This window comes from Podarcis liolepis (assembly GCF_965112155.1).
Source record: "Podarcis liolepis genome assembly, chromosome: 12".
NCBI lineage: Eukaryota > Metazoa > Chordata > Lepidosauria > Squamata > Lacertidae > Podarcis > Podarcis liolepis.
In genome coordinates this window covers 14,332,784-14,353,183 of record NC_139563.1, presented here as the reverse complement: position 1 = coordinate 14,353,183, position 20,400 = coordinate 14,332,784, and the positions used below count along the sequence as shown (strand labels likewise).

Sequence of the window (20,400 nt, the reverse complement as noted above, 5' to 3'; positions counted from 1 at the left end):
GGGAGGGTTTATTCCTATTGTGTTGAGGATTGCAGTACCTCACGTGACCTCCAGGATTTCTCGAGAGCCCGCCCCCCAAATAAACGCCAGACAGACGGAAGTTTTACCTCACGTCTTAATACATATTATTTCTGAAAAACCAACCAGCCACCTCAGCGAACGAACCCCTTAAGCGCGCACAATCCCACACCCTTTGCAATCCGCCTGAAGGCCTTGAAATGCAGCAGCGCCGCTACTGAGACAGGCGCTTCGGCCTCCGGGTCCCAACCGAAGGCTGACGGAGAAGTGCGCACGCGCGAGACGGCGACGGACCGGAAGAAGTCTCGCCGCGCGGCGTCTCCCCGCCTCTTTCCTTTCCTCACTTCACCTCACCTCTCCGCCCTCTCCCCGCCCTTACTTCCGAGCTTCGTCCAATGACTAGCCGCGAGCCGGCCTCTGTGGCGCGCGTGCGTCGTCTCTTGACGTTGCCGCTCGCGGGAGAATTCGAATCCAGCTGCGCGGGCGCCAAACGGAGCTGGTCGTGGATTCTCAACGGTGAGTTTTGAGGGGAGAGCGCGAGGCCGTGGCAGGTGAATTATAAACGGAATTATGTTAGGGTAAGCTAGGTCTGTGGTGACCTATTCTTGACAGTGGCCAATGCCCAGCAGCTGCCTGCTAGTCAGGGAGCCGGAAGGGTGGGCGTCTTGTGGGAAAAGGTAAAGGAGCAGCCCTGCTATATTAATGGCAAGGACCCGCCCAGCCCTGCTTTCTCTATTCCACATCTTATTCAAACAGCTTATTATCGTCCCGTCCCGTCCCCTTTTCCTCGTGTGACGTGCCTTTTCGATAGCAAGCCTCGGGAAAAGACTGTCTTACTATACTGGCGTTTGTAGGTTGCTCTGGGTGCCTTTTCTGCTCGAAGAAAGTGAGGTAAAAGCACACCTTTGAAATAGTTTGTTGTTATTTAGTGACTTCTAGGTGCACCTGGGACGCAGGTGGTGCTGTGCGTTAAACCACAGAGCCTCGGACTTGCTGATCAGAAGGTCACGGTTCAAATCCCCTTGACGGGGTGAGCTCCCATTGTTCGGTCCCTGCTCCTGCCAACCTAGCAGTTCGAAAGCACATCAAGGTGCAAGTAGATAAATAGGTACCGCTCTGGCGGGAAGGTAAACGGCGTTTCCGTGCGCTGCTCTGGTTCGCCAGAAGCGGCTTAGTCATGCTGGCCACATGACCCAGAAGCTGTACGCCGGCTCCCTCGGCCTATAGAGCGAGATCAGCGCTGCAACCCCAGAGTCGGTCACGACTGGACCTAATGGTCAGGGGTCCTTTACCTTTAGGTGCACCTGAAACAGGGAAGTGACAGGAGGAGGGGGGAGATTGTATACAAGGTGGAAATTATTTTACTTAACCTAGGTCTATTTATTTCAGTGGTCTATAGTGGTAGCTCGGGTTACAGACGCTTCAGGTTACAGACTCCGCTAACCCAGAAATAGTACCTCGGGTTAAGAATTTTGCTTCAGGATGAGAACAGATATCGCACAGCGGCAGCGGGAGGCCCCATTAGCTAAAGTGGTACCTCAGTTAAGAACAGTTTCAGGTTAAGAATGGACCTCCAGAACGAATTAAGTACTTAACCCGAGGTACCACTGTACTGTTAATTAGAATAGAATCCCATACATATGGGAACAGAGGTACGTGATGATGAAAGGAGAATTGTGTGTTTGCCTTCAGTTCCTTTTTTTAAAAAAAGAAACAATATAAAAAATATTCTACCTTCAACTTCAGAAATATGTGGTTGGGGGGAAAAGGGGTAGGGTTGGCTTTGGGCGGGGGGTGGGGGTGGGGAGCTAATGGCCACAGTAAACATGCTGTAGCCAAAAAGAGCGAGGAAAGAAAACCTATGGATACTTTCATCTTTGTCATCTCTTTTCTCAAAATTCATATTGTGCAGGACAATAAAGTGAAAATCGCCAGTAGCTGGAACTAGTGAGCTATTGTGGTAAGGCTAGTTATACTACATGTTCTGCCCAGTTGCCATAACAGTTGCCAGTCCATTAATTTACTTAAGAAGTATAGAAACATAGACAGTACCTAAAGCAGTGTACGGAATAACCTAAAACTACTGATATTACCAAAAATAGCAGTAAAACATCCATTGCTGCCAGATTCATGGCCTTATTAAAACAGCAGCAGTTAAATACATTCAGTTATGTGGTGAAAAAAAGTCCATCTTTAGAAAGAGCCAGGCCAACAGTGTAGGAGACAGTTGCTCCAAGGAGTCGAAGTGCAGATGTTGCCAGGTTTAAAGGAGGTAACCTAGTGGGACAGTGGTTAGTGAGGTAATAGATCTTTTCTTGGAAGCAAGCAACCTGAAGGCAAGGTTTTTCTTTTCTTTTTTTGCGAGGGAGGGGGAGGAAACAAACCATAATCACTAGTTTGCACCTAGTATGAAACCAGTCTCTGGTTTGTTTCCACTCTTGTGTGTCAAGGTAAGGAGCAGGGGAGAAGCAAATCGGAGACATTTGAGCAGTCTGCACCTACATACTTCTTATTCATATTAAAAATGTAATGCGGTGTGTGAACTAGGTTTGTATGCCAACCAGTTCTGAATTACTGTTCTGGCATTAAATTGGATTTCCTGTTGCATTGTTTTCCTCTTAGACTTTTATGGATTACGAAGTAATACAACATGGCAAAACGTGAAGCTTTTCTACAGGCTGCTTTTAATGGTGCCAACAAGGAGTTCTTGCATTTTATCCAACTTCACGTAAGTAAATATGAAGAGAAAAAAAGTGCCTGGAGTGGGATGAAACGCTTTTGTTCAGTGACAAACTTTTGGTTTGTATTATTTTTACAGAAAGATGCAGCAGATCCATTTGATTTGAATGAGTTGTTGCAAGAATTATCTAGGAAGCAGAAAGAAGCATTGTGGGAGAAGTTAGCACAGTGGTTGGCAGAAGTTTTAGTGGAAGACCCAACAGAAGAATGGCAGAGAGTTGGAGAAGACAGTGATGATGACATGGAAATTGAGACGGCTGCTAAAAGGGTATTTCTTATAACAGATTCCTGCTATGTTTCATGAGCTGATACAATTACTGTAATTATTTATTCATTTGTTCATTTATGTGGCTACCACCTTAGACACCAGAAGCCTTTCATATGCACTCCTTTTATGTCAGTTTCATTTACATCAGGGGTGGGGATCCTTTTGGCCTGGCCAGCCAGATTTTTAGCTTCTCTACCCTTGTCAGCTGGGTTCAGGCATACTAACTTGAGTTCAGACACACTCAAACCCTACACAAAGCAGGATTGAATCCCCTGTGCAACTGTGTTTACCTCCCCCCCACCTGATTGCATATATATGATTGCTGGCATGAGGCAGGTGGCCAGGGTTTCTGAAAAACAGCTCCATAGGCCAAATGGGAAGGCCCAAGTTTGGCCTACAGACTGGAGGTTCCCCACCTCTTGATTTACATCCTGTAGTTCCCTGTCAGAATGGCTTATGCTGGGCTTCCAGGCCTTTCCACACATTGTCCATTCTAGCTTTTATACAGCAGAGGGGCCAGGGGAAAGCATGATGGTAATAGTTTGAGAATCTCCAATGCAAGTTGCAGATGCCTTTGTTAACACGAATGAAGTGAAGGCTTATTATTTATCAAAATCTCAACTGCTTTCTTCAGGAAAGCAGTGCAGAATTGTGTGAGTTTTCTTCACTATACTGTACTGAAAATAATGGCTTACAGCTAATTTAGACCCAATGATTTAAGTGGATCTACTCTGATTAGAGCATGATTGGACACAACCCAGTCTGCTTAAGGGTTCTTTGAAACCTATTCTCTCTTAAAGAAAACACAGTTACCTAGTCTGTCCACTTAGGTTAATTGGCTCTCAGCTCCTAATTCAATGAATTTATTTGTACTTGGTTCAAGTTCTTTTGCTGAAAATTTGTAGATACATGGATAATTTTTTTAACAGCTTAAGGAAGAGTGCTGTGTTACTTCAAAGCTTATATTCTGCACCATGAATATGAATTCACATCAGTTAATTGGATGTTGTTGTAAAACCTGTTTGTAAGTAGTTGCACACTGGTACAAAGTTTTTTACTTGTTTTGTTTTTGTTTTCTAAACCTCAAAACTTGAACAGTGGCAGATCCTGAAAAAGACAAGGAAACGAAAATATGCTGCAAGGAGGAGAAAAGGACATACAAAAATTAGTGCCCTATTAATTTCAGTGAGAGAGCTTAACATGTGTTTAAATATTTTCTGCTGGAAAGTGCTTGACTGGCTAGATCATGTTCATGATGTTTGGAAAGACACTTACTCTCACAATAGGTTTAAATGGAGGATCACAGCAGTGCTGCTTTACCATTGTGGGAAAATGATTGCTTGTACATAAGAGCATGAGCAGAGTTCTTATTGTTGCAGAGTGATTTTACAGCACGAGATATTGCTAAGAGCATGATGAGCACATGAACACCTCATGCTAGACTAATGATTGGCTCATGTAACATAACACTCTCTTTGTCTGTGGGCAAAAGCAAGGTTACATTCCTTTGATTTGTTACTTTTGAGTACCAGGCAGAGCAAGCTCAGTGCTGGAGGAGAGAGGATGATTTATTTCTTACTGCACACAATAAACATGGCACGGCTGAAGCCAAAGCTTTTTCTTCAAGTCATCTTGGTGTGAGACTGATTTCTTACTGATTTTCTTACTGATGTCGAGCTGGATTCTCGACAATTGGTGCCCCGTGTGACTACCTTCGGACTCCACGTTGTTTCTCATCGTTCAGCGCTCACCACACGTCTTTCATCCGCTATGGATCCCGGTGAGTGCTCCCTTGGTGTCCTCGTGTGATTTATTTCGGACTTCATGCTGTTTTACAACGTTCAGCCTCACCTCGCCTGGCAAAGGTTGCAGACGCGTCGTTCATCCACCTAGTGGATCCCTGGTGAGTGCTCCCAACCCCCCCCCCTTTCTTTTGCCATTATGGGGCAGTCTCTCTCTCCACCACAGAAAAAGTTTTTTGAAGACCTTAAATTTCTCTTGGCCAGCAACAGCCTCATTGTCTCAGATGCTGATATCGTGTCTCTTATAGAAGCATTGGATACCCATTGCCCCTGGTTTTTTCCTCAGGAGGGGAATTGGCATTTAAAAGACTGGGAAAAAATAGGACAATTTTTCCAAAACCATCCTCAGATTGATGTCAAAGTTTTGCATGCCTGCTGTAAGGTTTATAAGGCTATCTCAAGCCTAACTCCTACAAATCTCCTCCTGGCCGCTGCTTCAGCTCCTTTGCCCCCCCTCCCAGTCCTCATGCTGCCTTCAGAAGCACCATCTTATCAGCCTCCCAAACAGGCAGACATTTTTTCTCCTTCGGCTCCTGTCGTCCCTCCTCTGCATTTTTCGCATTCCACACCCCCCATTTCCACTGCCCTCCAAGAGACTCCTCCTGCTGCTCCTCCGTTGCTTGCCTTTGATTCAGACAGTCCAACTCTCTCAGCCCCCGTCATGCTGACCCAAACTGATGTTCTCGATGGGCTGACGGGAGGAGGCAATTTTCTTCCTATTGCCCAACAGTTGGCCCTTGATCCTATGTATTGGGCAGCCACCACAGCCTCAGCCCAAGAGGCTCTGGCCTCTGTCCCTGATGACAGGAATGAGCGAGATGGCCGGTGGGGGAGCATCAGACAGGGTCCTGCAAAGCCCTATGGACAATTTGTTGATTGCTTGTATAGTACCTTCAAGCGGCAAGTTCAGGACCTGGCAGCACAAGAAGCGATTGTTTGCCAGCTTGCGTTTGATCATGCACATGAGGACTGTAAGCAAGTGCTGCCCCCTTTGATGACAACATCAAATATAGCCATTGCTGATATGCTTAAAGCCTGCCAGTCAGTGGGCACTGCTAGCCACGGCCTGCTAGCCACGGCCTTGTCCTCCGCCGTGTCCCAAAATCCTGCAAAGGATAAAACCTGTTGGCTTGACAGTGGCTAAGGAAAAAATCCAGCGGACCTTACCTATTACGTGCCTGGGACACAAGCTGCCAGCATCTGCAGCCATTCCAGTCACGCCTCAACTACAGTTCCCTGATCTCTTAAACTGGTGGATTTACAACAAATTCTTGGACAGCTGAATTGGATAAAGAGTTATTTGGACCTGCCCACCTCCACTCTGTCTCCACTATTTTCTGCCCTTAAGGGACACAAGAATCCAGCAGACAAGATCACAATCACCTCTGCAATGGAAGAGGCTCTTCCACAGCTGTTCCAGTGTTTCCTGGCACGCTGAAAGGCCATCTTCATCCCTACTGCATTGGCCCCCCTTTTCCCTGGGAAGCCACTTCAACCACCAAACATCATTACAGTTTTGCTGCCTCCCAATAGCGACCATCCCATCTGTGTCATCACGCTTCATTGGGCTTGGACTTTTGACTCAGCAGTACAAGGAGCAATACATCAGACTTATTTACAGCAAATGGGCTCCTGTATCTGCAGAAATGGTTGTGTGACTTCTTCTGGATTGTGGTTTTTACATGCCAATAATCGAGCCACGAAATATCACACAGGTTGCTCGGAAGTGGCCATTGGACTAATTTACCATTCTCATCCTTATTGACATCACTTGGATTTTATCCCCCAGTTCTCTTCTTTTTTTCTCCTCCCTCAGGAGTCCTGCCTTATGATGTGTTCCTTTGAGCATGTACAGAGGGCTGTCTTGGAACTATTGTGGACTCTTGGCAGGGGAGGGGGTGAGGGGATTTTAGTGTGTTCCAGTTGTTTCATTTTTGTGCTTTGGCATGGTTCCCGGACAGAAAGCAAGTTGCAATATGGTTCTTTAGCAACGTCTGTGAAGACAATGGGCTCTGTTCTCGACCTTGTTGCAATCTTTTTAGTTACAGCAAGCGGAATATGCTTGCCTAGTGCCTTTTAGCTGCTGAGAAAAATGATTTTAAAAAACTTTAAGAAGCTTTGAGCTTTTTTGGTGATGGTATTCTAGCATTCCAGTAAATGCTTCATATAAGATTAGCAATAATATGAAGGATAATCATATAAGTTTATTCCCTGTGTTTTGTTGCTTGCAGAAATAGTGTCTTATTGTTTTCGTTTTAATCATAATAGTATATTTTTAGGTCATTATCCATATTGTAATTGGACCTATGAGTATGTTAATGGATCTTCTTGTTTTTTTTTTTAATGTTACCACTATGAGTGATAGGCCGAAAGTCTCAGTTAATAATGTCACAACCTACATGACCTATGAACAACAAGCTGCGTGTAGAGATTTTTATGTTTGGTTGGACTGGATGAGAAAGAGCAGTAAATCTACATATTTGCTTCAATCTGATTTATGGTTATTCTGTGGCAAATTGGACCTAAGCTTTGTTTTTAATTCTATCATCTTTGTTTTAAAAATAATTAACAAACAAACAAACAAAAAAAGTCAGAAATGAGAGAAGTTGCTTTATAAACTTTTTATGCTTTAAATGTAATCCTTGCCTCTAAAGGTGGAATTTATGCCTTAATTCATTCTCATTATTGTATGTATATAACTGATCAATCGACCAATATCTCTGCTACTATTGATTATATGGAACAAATGATAACCCATAATCCTTTGAATCCGCCTGAAGGTTTTGATCCATGGGATTGGTTATTTTTTTTGTTACTTAATGGATTATGGTTAAGAAATTTATTATTGATTGTAATTGCATGTATTGTTGGTTTTATTATGTATTCAATGCTTGCTTTCTTTGATTTCCCAATATACTGCATGGTGGTATCGACCACGGCCCACCACAGGGGTTACAAGGGGAATTTATGTTGCAAAATATAAATGCTTAGGTAATGGGATTGCGATTCTGATTAATGGTCCCTCTTTTCCTCTTATAATATAAACAAGAAAAGAGGGCATGTGGGAAAATGATTGCTTGTACATAAGAGCATGAGCAGAGTTCTTATTGTTGCAGAGTGATTTTACAGCACGAGATATTGCTAAGAGCATGATGAGCACATGAACACCTCATGCTAGACTAATGATTGGCTCATGTAACATAACACTCTCTTTGTCTGTGGGCAAAAGCAAGGTTACATTCCTTTGATTTGTTACTTTTGAGTACCAGGCAGAGCAAGCTCAGTGCTGGAGGAGAGAGGATGATTTATTTCTTACTGCACACAATAAACATGGCACGGCTGAAGCCAAAGCTTTTTCTTCAAGTCATCTTGGTGTGAGACTGATTTCTTACTGATTTTCTTACTGATGTCGAGCTGGATTCTCGACATACCATAATTGTAAATACTGCCTAGTAAAAAAGAAATTAGTACCTGTATTTAGTAAAGGGAGGACATACTTAAATACCTTTTAGCAAAGGATTTTATTCCAGCTAATATTAAGCCAAATCATACTGCTTTCAGTTTTTCTTGAATAATTGTGGCCTGATGTTGTAGTTTAACTTCATAGCCTTGTTAAGTAAGTGTACCTCTCTCAACTTTTAGGAAGAAACCACAGCTGTCATCCATGGTGTTGCCACTGTAGTTACTACTTCCATACCCACAGTAGATGAAAATGTAAACATCAAAGCTCTTTTAGAATGTGCACTGATATTAAATGGTATGTATTTCAGTTGATCTCAGCATACTAGGATCTTTGGTATATTGATAGTGCTAAACATCCTTAGCGTGAACAAGCAAATATTTAAAATAAAAGGAATGCCACTTCTGGGAGTGGAAGTAATTTAAACCTACTGACTTATGGCTTTCTTCATACAATTGCATGTTCCTTGAACATTTAAAACCCATCTTTTCATTAGCTATTATTGTTCCTTTATGGCATATTTTGAAAACCATATTACATGTCATATAACCACTTATCTCATAACAGATTCACTGGTTTGCATAGCAACAAAGTAATAATCTAAAATGTTGGTGTAAATATTGTATCTGTTGATATGTTTATAGCTTTACAAGTGGGCGTAAGTGCTTTACAAGCTTCAAGTACTCTTGATGTGGGTTTCAGACTGTAAAACGACTGGAATGAACTTACTGAAACAAAACTATAACCTTGGTCATACCACAAATTCATCCAAAGCTAGTTCTTAAGTGTGGTCCATCCCCTGTTTAGTTATACGCACCTCATAGGAATCACTGTATTTCTTGCCTAACCTGGAATGAGATTATTCTGTGGTGGGAGAGCGGAGGGTCTCCCCTTTGCCCATACTATCATCCCGACCAGAATGGTCCCTCCCCCATAATCCATTCACAATAGAGTGCGCCTACTGGGACCAATAAAAGGGACGCGAGTGGCGCTGTGGGTAAAACCTCAGCGCCTAGGGCTTGCCGATCGCATGGTCGGCAGTTCGAATCCCCGCGGCAGGGTGAGCTCCCGTCTCTCGGTCCCAGCTCCTGCCCACCTAGCAGTTCAAAAGCACCCCTAAGTGCAAGTAGATAAATAGGTACCTCTTTCTAGCGGGAAGGTAAACGGCGTTTCCGTGTGCTGCGCTGGTGCTGGCTTGCCAGAGCAGCTTCGTCACGCTGGCCACGTGACCCAGAAGTGTCTCCGGACAGCGCTGGCCACATGACACGGAAGTGTCTCCGGACAGCGCTGGCCCCCGGCCTCTTAAGTGAGATGGGCGCACAACCCTAGAGTCGGACACGACTGGCCCGTACGGGCAGGGGTACCTTTACCTTTTTACTGGGACCAATAGAAGCTTTTATGCCATTGAAAATATGAGGCACCTAGCTCCCCTGATTCTCAATGGGACCACGGGAGAAATAGTTAAAGCCACCCAGACTATGGACCCGATCCAATTTGGGTCCCCCTGGTTTACCTGTTTATGTTTTACAAAATTATGTTTGCCGTGGTTAACTGTGCTCCTAAGGTCACATTAAATTTTCCTAAGAAATTTAAATGACAGAGTTACTGAGTTTGGCAGTAAAACAATTTTTCGAAAAGACAGCTGTCTTTTGGCTGGCATTTTGGACAGCAACATAAGAAAATCAGCTTTGAGTTACATTTCATGAAGCATTTTAAGATTGCTAGCGGTCTCTTTTTGACACATAAATTTAATTGTGCTTGCTATGATTTTGTTGCAGGTATTCTTTACACATTACCTGACTCTGAAAAATCTCTGCTGGGAGCCATCCAGTGCCTATGTGAGCGATGGTGGGAGAAGGGACTTCAAAGAAAAGAAGTGTTTGGGAAAAGTGCTTTCATCATGCTTCTGAAAAAGAGTCTTGAAAAGAAAATTGTTGTGGTATGCTTTAATTAATGAGTTAAGTCATGTTTATATACACTGAGGACTGCCACCCCTGCTCGCTCCACTTGCCATCCCCAGCTACTCACCCCACACTTCCCTGCCCCCTTGAAGTACCTTCAGGCCCAAACATGCCCCCTAAGATACATGCCAATGTTTAATTTAACCTTTCACCATGTCCATGCTAAAGCTTCAGGATAGCTTCCCCACTCTGTATGTCAGGGCTATCCAGAAACAGCTTTACCCCTCTGCCCAATCTTCCAGGCTACTCAGGAGAAGATCATACTTCAATAGGCTGCATTAATCCAGATCACCTAGCTCATCTGGAAATGGGTAGGATGGATCAGTGTTGGGTGGCCTTTCCAAACCTTCCCATTCTCCCCCTGTCACCGCTGCTGTAGAGAGCCAGAGAAGTATGGCTGTATATTTCCTCCCATCTCCTGCAGGAACCAGTAGCAGTGATGGGGAGAGCGGGAAGGCTTGCAAAGCCTGTCCTACAGTGATCCATCTGCCCTCACTTACTTCCTACTCACCTGAGGATGCTTGTCTACTGAAACAACTCCCCAGCAACCATCTGCTAGGTTGCCACTTTGTTCCTCCTTGGCCTCTGACACTGCTGAAACTAAAAGAGTGATGTCAGTGTCAGGTGCATGGCAACAGCAAAGTAGGGCAGTTGCTGAGTACCTGTCCTGGCTGTTCTTTTGCAGCTTGTCTGGGCCTCCCACTACCCATGCCATTTGCTCACTTGCTCATCTGCCTGCCTGTTTTTCTTTTGCCACGTTGCAGTTTGTGTGGCCACCAGTACACGACCATGTGAACTGCAGCATAGCAACATTTTTTCTTGCAAAGATATTATAGAATAAGAAACTTGTAATTAATTTGTGCTTGAGCTAATTGATACTGTAAGCTCCAGTACTTTGGTGCATATCGCATGACTGAAAGATGTCTCTCACCTCATAATCCTCACACACAAATGCAATTGTGCATCTCCCCTAGGGTGTGGATATAGTCCGCCTATGGCATCTTCACCGGGCTTTACTGTGTTTTGATTATGACTCAGAGGAGAGTAATGAAGTGAAAGATTTGTTACTCAGGTGCTTTATGAGTATTGGCCATATTAAAAAAGAAGAGGTAAGCGTGCTTTTTCTAAATATATCTTCTCACTGTTTTAAAATTATTGGGTGATAAGTTGATGCCTACAAAAAATAAAACAAGTCTTAGGGAGGGGGAACGTGGAATTTATATTTCTCACAAGGTATGTATGTTCAGCAACCTGATGAATCTACTTGCCTTCTACCCCATTCTTTGAAGAAAATAGTTAAGACCTACTTGTTTGGGGGGTTTTTTGGGGGAGGAATTCTTTTGCTTGTTTGGCTACAGATATACTGGGTTTTGGAAGGGTTTTTCTGGTCAAACATACTGGAGAAGTGGACCTGTCACCCTCCATATGTTATTGGCCTCCAGCTCCCATCAGCTAAAGTCTAAAACCACCTGGAGGGCTGCAGGTTTCCTACCCCAGGATTACTTATGCTGTGTGTGGGTGTTGTTACTTTTAAAGAACTTGGTTTCAATTGTGTGTTATGCTGCTGTAATATATTAAGTATTTTGTTAGCTGCCTTGAATACATGTTGTGCAGTGCAATCCCATCAATGTTTACTCAGAAGTTGTCTTCTGTTCAAAGAATCTTGCTGTCAAGAAAATAAGAATAGTATATTATAGCCGTAAACCCTATGAATGTCACGTTACTTAGTTGTGAATATTAAAAAACCCATTTGGCTCTTTGTGAAGTTACCTTGCCTTACATCTCTTTCAGGGGAGAAGATTCCTGAGTTTTCTTTTCACATGGAACGTGAACTTCATTAAAATGATACATGGGACTGTTAAAAATCAGCTGTTGTGTTTTCCTAGGTGTGTTGGACTGAAGGCACTTGCTACCACTTTGTTTTATGCTTGTGGTCATGCCCATACCCCAAAATGTGTATAGGTAGATAATATAGTGGGGCCATAAAACTATTAGGGAAAATACATTCATATCCTAAGACATAATTATATACCTATAAGTGCCAGGCAAAAACTTTCTTCTGTAACCAGACCTTTGCCTATCTATGGCCTTTTAGAAGGGGGTGGGATGTTTTAAATGTATGTCTCAGTTTCCTCTCTGTTTTAATGTATCTTTGTGGGCTTTCCCCCCCCCTTCATTTAATGTTTGTATGTTGCTCTGGGTAAGATAAAGATGATGATGATGATTGATGATAAGGATTCAGTTTCTTATAGAATATCTGCCTCTGTCCATTACAAGAAGGTTTCAGGACCCTTTGCCTGTTGTAGCTTATTAGAGTGGCCAGATTAGGGCTGAGTGAATTGTGAAGGTAATAAATGCCTCTTGAAGGTATGTTCTCAACAGTTATTTTGTGAAGTCTGTTCTAAAGGAATCATCACTTGAACCAACTGATCTTGGTTGTGTAGTCTTGACTCAGAGTGCATGGTGACATGGTGGCAACTTAACTCAAAATAGTTACTAGCCCTAGACTGTTTCCTAATCTTAATTATATCTTCATTTACTAATGCAGGTCCCTGATGACACACATTGCTGAAGTTTATTTCAGAGCCTGGAAGAAGGCTTCAGGGAATGTACTGGAGGTATATTGTTTCAAAGTTGCTACTTGTCTTTGCTCTTAAATGTGCTGGCACTCTAAATCTTGAAGCCAGTGTAGGTAGAGGCAACCAGATTGTGTACATAGCACAACTACAAGCAAGCGAGGTGAAAGGCCGCCTTTACTAGACACTTAGCAGAAATATCAGTTGTAAATAAGAGCACTGATACTGACATATCCAAGAGGTGTATGGATCTTCTATGCTAAGTAGTCAGTCTTTCTTTGTGGAGGAACAGTTATTTTCAGGAGGACTGATACAGCATTCATTATCTTCAGTAGACAATTCATGTGAAGACTCAGTGGCCTAAGCTCTATTTGCATTAGCTCCATTCACAGGCAGCTGGCAGTTGGATGGAACTACTTCTGCAGGGAGCAAGACACTGGGAAATTAGGCTCTCGTCAATACAGCTCAAGGTGCCAAACCACAATAGCATTAAACAATTATAACAAAAAATAGGCCATCAGAATAAAAATACAGAAAATATAAGCCGCCAATTAAAAAACAGCTTGATCAAACAGCCTCCAGCAATTTGAAACAATTCAGTAAGTAGGAGAGATTAAAAACCACTTTTGATTCCCAAAGTCTTCCTGTAAAGAATGTTTTGGCAACCTTACTGAAAATTGTTTAATTGGGGTCCAGGCAAGCCTCCCATAGGAGCCAGTGCCAGAGTGCAGGTGCAGCCACAAGAAAGTTCCTCTCCTTGGTCCCTACTAAATGTACTTCTGGCCTTAGGACACAGAGGATGGCCTCTGTTGAAGATCTTGGTAGGCAGTTGGTCCTGTGCAGGAGAAAGCATGTCCTTCAAATATACTGGTCTCAAACTGAAATGCGTTTTGAAGATAACGCAGGCATTTAGAATTTGGTTCAGAGACAAGTTAGAAGTCAGGTGCAGTTGCTTCAATAACTTAGCCCTAATTTTTCATATTGATGAGGATGTGTATTTGTTCTTATTTTAGGTGATTGAACATAGTTGCATTCAGGATTTCATGCATCATGCAATTCACCTCCCCAGGAACTCTCCATTAAACTCTAAAGTGCGAGAGGTGCGTTGATATTCATGTTAAACCAGTGGCTTTCAGAATTCCTATCTTTTCCCTTTCCACACTTTTGCCTTGCAGGGTGATCCCCCAGAACACATATTGTTCTCTCCTGAAGCTGTTCACAGTAAGAGAACACTGATGGCAAGTGGCAAGCTGTCTTTTAGAAAAACGTCTCCAGTATTGAGGAACCCAGTAATTAACAACAATATTTGTTTTGTGCATTTATATTCTGTCTTTCCTAGAAGGAGCTCAAGGCAGCATGCATAGTTCTACCCTCTCGTACTCACAACATCCATGTAAAGTAGATTAGGCATAGAGAGCTCTTGATTCACAAATGATCATATACTGGTTTATAAGCCATGGGATGATGGTGCAAATCCTCCTGTTGCAACTGGCCTATTACTTGCTGAGCCTCATGGCTGAGTGAGAATTTGAATCTAGGTTTCCCCAGTCCTAGTCTAGCCCTCTAACCCAGAGCTTTCCAAACGGTGTGTCGCAACACAATAGTGTGTCAGCTGCAGTGTGCAGGTGTGTCACGCAAATGCTCCTCCTGGGGCTGGAAAGGGGTTAGTTAAACTCTGGTTTGCTAGTAAAACTGCATTACTGTGTTGCAAAATGATGCATGTTTAAAAAGTGTGTCACCACTCTGCTCTAACCATACAATAACAAATGATTTAATTTGAAAAGTATCGGTTCCAATTGTTATTGTGTGTCACAAAAGTTTGACTCTCAGCATTGTTACTTTTTCTGAAAACTCAGTTTAACCTTAACCAGACTACTCTGGGGGTGGTGAATAGGATCCAGCTGGCAGGCCAGATTCTGAACTTGCCCACTCTTGGATGGGCCCTTTTTGATGGGTACATGGGGCTGCCCACTAGTACATCACCTGCCATCACTATGATGGGAGGCAGGGTTGCTCCTAAATGAGCATTTAATTGCTATTGGGTACAGTACATACAAATAGTTGTGTGGTTCTTTTGCTCTATCAGTAGCTACAGTGGGGCCTCGCAAGACGAAATTAATTTGTTCCGCAAGTTTTTTCTTCTTGCGAGTTTTTCGTCTTGCGAAGCACGGTTTCCCATAGGAATGCATTGAAAATCAATCAATGCGTTCCTATGGAGACCGTCCGGGGACAGAGGGGAAGCGCCGCGCGCCTTCCCCTCTGTCCCCAGACCTGTTTTAAAGCAAGGGAAGGGGCAGCGGGGAGAATCGCTTCTCCCTGTTGCCGCCCCTTGGTTCAAAAGGGGTCCGGGGAGAGAGGGGAAGGCGCGCACGCCTTCCCCTCTGTCCCCGGAGATTGCGGGGCTGGCAACGGGGAGAAGCGATCTTCTCCCCGCCGCCCCTTGCTTCAAAAGAGGTCCGGAGCAAGCTTCGTTTTGCAAAGCAAGCCCATGGGGAAATGCGTCTTGCGAAGCGGCTAAGAAAACGAAAAACTCCTTCGTCTAGCGAGTTTTTCGTCTTCCGAGGCGTTCGTCTTGCGGGGCACCACTGTAATTGAAATGTCTACACTCTTCATTCTTTCCAATATTCGTGAGTATCATGTGGTCAAAGCATCTTCATAAGGAAAACACTTTTTAATCATAGCATATAACATTGGTAACCAATGGTGCTCTCCAAATGTTGGAGTCCTATCAGTTCCAACTAGTACGACCAGTGGTCAAGGATGATGGGAATTGTAGTCCTGCATTTGGAGGGCATCAGACTCGCTATCCCTAGCATATAAGATCATCTATAGCTGTCTGCTTACACAAACCACAGGAATTCTTATTTTTGCAAAAGCTAATCACTGGATAAAGGGAGTTGTATTTCTCAAATAGCCCATGAAATGAAGTGACTAACTTCCTGCATCCTTTGCATTTATTTTCATTTTGTCAGTTGCTGATCTATTTCCACAAACAAAACAAATGTCGCCAGGGAGTTGAAGAAGTTGTTTATAGACTTTATCAACCAATTCTTTGGAGAGCATTGAAGGTAATTGTTTAAAATGTTACCTATCATCTTTGCGGATATTTTTACATCAAGACTGTTGAAAAGGAGTTGAAAAATAATTGGACCTTTTTTAAGGTAGCTACCAATATTCTTCCGTATTGTAAGTCACCACTGGCCAAGCCTAGTCAAGCATCGATCTGACAAAATAGATAGTGCATACTCTCTTCTGTGCCAAGTACCACTACAAAGCTACTCTCGGTTCAGAAGGGGGTCTTCCTGTAAATAAGGGTTCAACTTGTTTTGCATAGGGTGGCACTCCCCTTCATGGAGTGGAGATCCTCCAGAATCTGGCTTTGCTTCTGAGTTTGAATATACAGTGGTACCTCAGGTTACAGATGCTTCAGGTTACAGACTTCGCTAACCCAGAAATAGTACCTCGGGTTAAGAACTTTGCTTCAGGATGAGAACAGAAATCGTGCAGCAGTGGTGTGGCAGCAGCAGGAGGCCCCATTAGCTAAAGCGGTGCTTCAGGTTAAGAACAGTTTCAGGTTAAGAACGGACCTCCAGAACGGACCTCTTAACCTGAGGTACCACTGTAATTTTATTTTTGCTTTGTGAGTCACCCAGATAACTTTTGTTATAGTGTGGCTGTATGAAATTAGTAAGAAAGCAAATAATACATAAAATATAAATTTAGTAGAAGAAGAGGAAGAGAAAGAAGTTCAGATAATGGCTGTGGACGGGTTTGCTTGTGCCCAGGTCCAGCTGGTGCACTTTTTTACTTTTTTACAAGAGTATATGATGGCTTTTACCTTGACGTGGAACCACAGAGAGAGCTCTGCTTCTGAAGAACTAGCTCTTTGCACGTATTTGTTAAGCACTATTGTGCAGATAAATGCGCCATCAGGTGCCTGTAGCTTAGAAGCAGCTAGCTTATTTAGTCATAATAAGTTAGATCCCTTGCCTGCTGCTGTGTGGAAAGGGAAGAAAAGTCTAGTGTGGTTGCTCTTTACTTAAAGGTCTGAAAGGGAATTATATTTTTATAATCTCATTGAGCAGAGAAAATTGAGGTAAAATGGAAGCAAAAGCTTCTGAACAGCTTGTCCTGGCTGTGTTGGAGGCGGGTTGGAAAGGGACGGGGCAAATAAGCCTGAGGCTTTTGTAGGCTCATTCTTCTAAGGTTAAACTATTGTTTATAGTTGAATTCAAATGGGACCATTAACACTGCTGCAGGTTCACACCTTAAACTCACTGTGCACCCTTGCTTTTAACACATGACAATGATTTAGGCATTAAGGATTTGCTTTGTCCATGGTTTATATAACTATAATTTACGTGACTACTTTCCTGCTTTGTAACAGGCCAGAAACTCGGAAGTCCGTTCAAATGCAGCATTGCTATTCGTTGATGCGTTTCCAATTCTTGATCCATCTTTTAATAAAGAAGATATGGAAAACGAAATCCAAAGGCAATTTGATGAGCTCTTTGTAAGTCTACTGTGTGTTTCTCTCCCCACCCTCCATCAAGCTAGTTTTATTTAAGGTTAGCAAAAATAAGGAAATCCATTTTGCTGGAAAATGGAATTGGAGACATCAGTGCTTTTTTATTTTTACAAGCAGCTGTCTTGCTTTATTTTGAGCTTTTCAGCATCTTCATAATTACAAAGCAACCTAAAAGTCAAAAAACTGAAAACATAGTGACATATTATCTAGCCTGATAAGAACCTATCAGAATAGTGAAAGCCAATTGCTTCTTTCTTCTCTTCCCTTCAATACTAGAATATAATGTTATTGTATAAATGTGCATACACATTTATTTGGATCATTGGCTCCCACAGAAACTTAAATACTGTAAGATTAAAATATACATTGGTAATGAACATTTTAGAACAAGAAATCACTGTATTGATGAAGACCTACTTTAAAGCCCATATAGGTGGGAAATATAGACATGGAAAAACTCACTTAAGTGTTGCATTTCTGAAAATATCTAAGGCATCATCCCTTGATAAGGTCTCCTTCACAAACTGTCAAATGTGAGCTGTGCAGCTGCACAGAAAACTGGATGGAAATTGTGGCTTAATATTCTTTATTTTCCCCCTGTTTCTAGACTCTCTTAGGAGATCCTCAACCACTAGTCCGCTCAACAGGTGTGCTTGGTGTTAGTAAAATAGCATTCAAATATTGGGAGATGATTCCTGCAAATGTGCTTGCTGATCTCTTAAAAACTCTAATTGAAGATCTTTCTTTTGATGCAACTTCAGCTGATGTTAGATGCTCTGTTTTTAAAGTAAGTGCCTTCACAACAAAATGAAGTGTCTCTTCTTTTAGTGATTAGTTTCTCATTGGCTTGGTTCAAATGTCACTTAGCACAGGTAAACATGACTATGATTTAAAGGTGAACACATAGTGTGCTAATGCACAAGGCTAAACTCACAGATACTTGGTTTCTCTCCTTGCTGCTCCCAGAAACTAAGGTATGGTTAGCATTAGAGTTGCATCCAAACTCAGGCCTGCAATTTCTTCTCCAAACTCAGAGGAGCAGATTCTTAGCTTGGGGGTACTGCTTGATTGACATTGCCACTGCAGACAGGCCCATGTGGCCTCAGTGGTAGCCATTCCTGGATCAGGAATGACTTAGCCACAGTAACCCATGTTCTCATAACCTTACTTTTAGACCATTTTAATGTGCTCTACTTAGAACTACTAGTGAAGGTATTTGGGACAGATGGAGGTGTTTGCGGTCATTTTTGTTTGTTTTCTTGCTGTACTTTAGTGATGGATCGATATAATTCTTTCTTAAATGTTACAGCTGCATGATTTTAATGTGCCGTTGAATTTTTGTGGTTTTCATTTGTGTTTCATTGTGTCCAGGGATCTTTCAATGCAGGATAGTTTAAAAATTGATTAAGCACACTGTTTTGCTTTCATTTTGCTTGCTGAAAAAGTTGGCTTTTCTCAATGCACAACTCAGAAATGCGTTGAGTGGTTTTGGAGCTATCTCTTCTTTTGTGGGTGATTTGATGCAAGGCTCAGCCGTTCCCTCCACCCTGCCACTGAGCAGTGTGTAAAGGGCAGGTTTGAATTTCCTCTCGGAGCTCCTTCACTCCACCTACCCCCCACAACACACACTGCTCAGCTATGTGGAGAAAGGCAGCTTGGCAGCCAGGAAAAAGTGGCCTGGGAAAAGGCAGGGCCCAGAGGAGAGGCTGCTGGGCTGAAGAGCAGGCTACAAGACAGTAGTTCCCAAGCTCTGTTTTACAGCCAATGCTATTCCCTTTTAAAAATAAGCTTTGAAATAGTTGGCATGCAAAGATCATGCTGCTGATTAGTGATGAGCTTGTTAAAACAGGGTACTTCTGATTGGAATGAGAACACAATCTTAATAACTAGAACAATGCTGTAATAGTAAAGTTCTCTAGAGCAGAAATGTTTGCTAACCTAATCATACCTTAAATTGGAATAAAAACATCAATAGATGTACCAAACCTTTTAAATGCTTCTATTCTGCATAAATATATTTGCTGTCTTTGTTAGAGTTCAGCAGCACATCCCTAGAAGGAATATTAATAGGACAATTTTTATATGCACAACATATACCACTTTGCATTTAAATGGCATGTTTTAATAAAACGTGTTTCCTTGCTTTTTGTCATTCTCCAGAGCCAGTTCTCTAAGCTGCATGTGGTTAGCAATTAGAATAGTTTCAGTTCTGTATTCCCTGCTTTCTTGTGATAACCTTTTATTGGTCTTTTTTTTTCTCTCTTGCAGTGCTTGCCTATAATTTTGGACAACGTACTAACCCACCCATTATTGGAACAGCTCCTGCCAGCCCTGAAATACAATCTCCATGACAATTCGGAGAAAGTTAGAGTGGCTTTCGTTGATATGTTGCTGAAAATTAAGTCTGTCAAGGCTGCTAAGGTAGGATAAATTAGGTTTGCTAGGCTGCAGACAGGCTGCATAGAACTAGGCAATTTATTCTGAAAGATGTACATTCATCAGTACTGCAACAATCCTAAAAGAATAGGGGTGCAGGTAACCTATTAACACTTCACTCCAAACTATTTACTATTGTTGTATTTTAAACTAATCAGTGCCTTAAAAATGCCGGTTTCTTTTTTGCAGTTTTTCTGGCAATTATCTTGATTGTATGTCCAGCAGTTGTATTCTGTTATTTCCTGATTATTTTTAAACATAAGTTACAAATTATTGGCACTTTGTAGCTGCAAAAATAAACTGTCCCTAATTGGAAAAGATGTGAGAACTCAACTGGGCATTAACTGGATACCAAGAGCTGGGATGTTGCTGAATTGTTTAGGAAGAAATAGAACCAGGAGGGACAACTGTATTCCAACAGCTTTTAGGAAATAGGAAGATATTAGTTTAGAATCAAATTGGATCAGAAGATCTTTGGTCAATAATATCATCGTACGTCTGTGATCTTTTGAGTGCTTTATTCCTATGTTGTTTACAATAAAACTAATAGAAGCCTCTGGGATGGGGACTTAGAAAAGTATTTCTATTGTGTCTGCACCGGCAGCTCTTTCG

The 20,400-nt window shown here is 42.4% G+C and overlaps 1 protein-coding gene across 6 annotated transcripts in view; it reads left to right on the top strand.

Moving 5' to 3' along the window:
- The first annotated feature begins 392 nt into the window (after positions 1-392).
- Positions 393-20,400, top strand: part of NCAPG2 (non-SMC condensin II complex subunit G2) — a 42,318-nt gene continuing 22,310 nt past the window's right edge. For 2 of the 6 annotated variants that reach the window (XM_083466672.1, XM_083466667.1), the window contains exons 1-13: positions 393-534; positions 2,641-2,746; positions 2,837-3,025; positions 8,470-8,584; positions 10,066-10,226; positions 11,223-11,357; positions 12,040-12,134; positions 12,797-12,866; positions 13,838-13,924; positions 15,797-15,892; positions 17,212-17,337; positions 17,960-18,139; positions 19,621-19,773. In XM_083466672.1, the coding sequence (XP_083322798.1) occupies positions 2,669-2,746; positions 2,837-3,025; positions 8,470-8,584; positions 10,066-10,226; positions 11,223-11,357; positions 12,040-12,134; positions 12,797-12,866; positions 13,838-13,924; positions 15,797-15,892; positions 17,212-17,337; positions 17,960-18,139; positions 19,621-19,773 (1,485 nt within the window). In that variant the 5' untranslated portion in view covers positions 393-534; positions 2,641-2,668. Of the gene's footprint in view, positions 696-727; positions 910-1,907; positions 1,979-2,640; positions 2,747-2,836; positions 3,026-8,469; positions 8,585-10,065; positions 10,227-11,222; positions 11,358-12,039; positions 12,135-12,796; positions 12,867-13,837; positions 13,925-15,796; positions 15,893-17,211; positions 17,338-17,959; positions 18,140-19,620; positions 19,774-20,400 lie in introns of those variants that run through there. The other 4 variants (XM_083466668.1, XM_083466669.1, XM_083466671.1 and 1 more) reach the window with 4 other exon arrangements.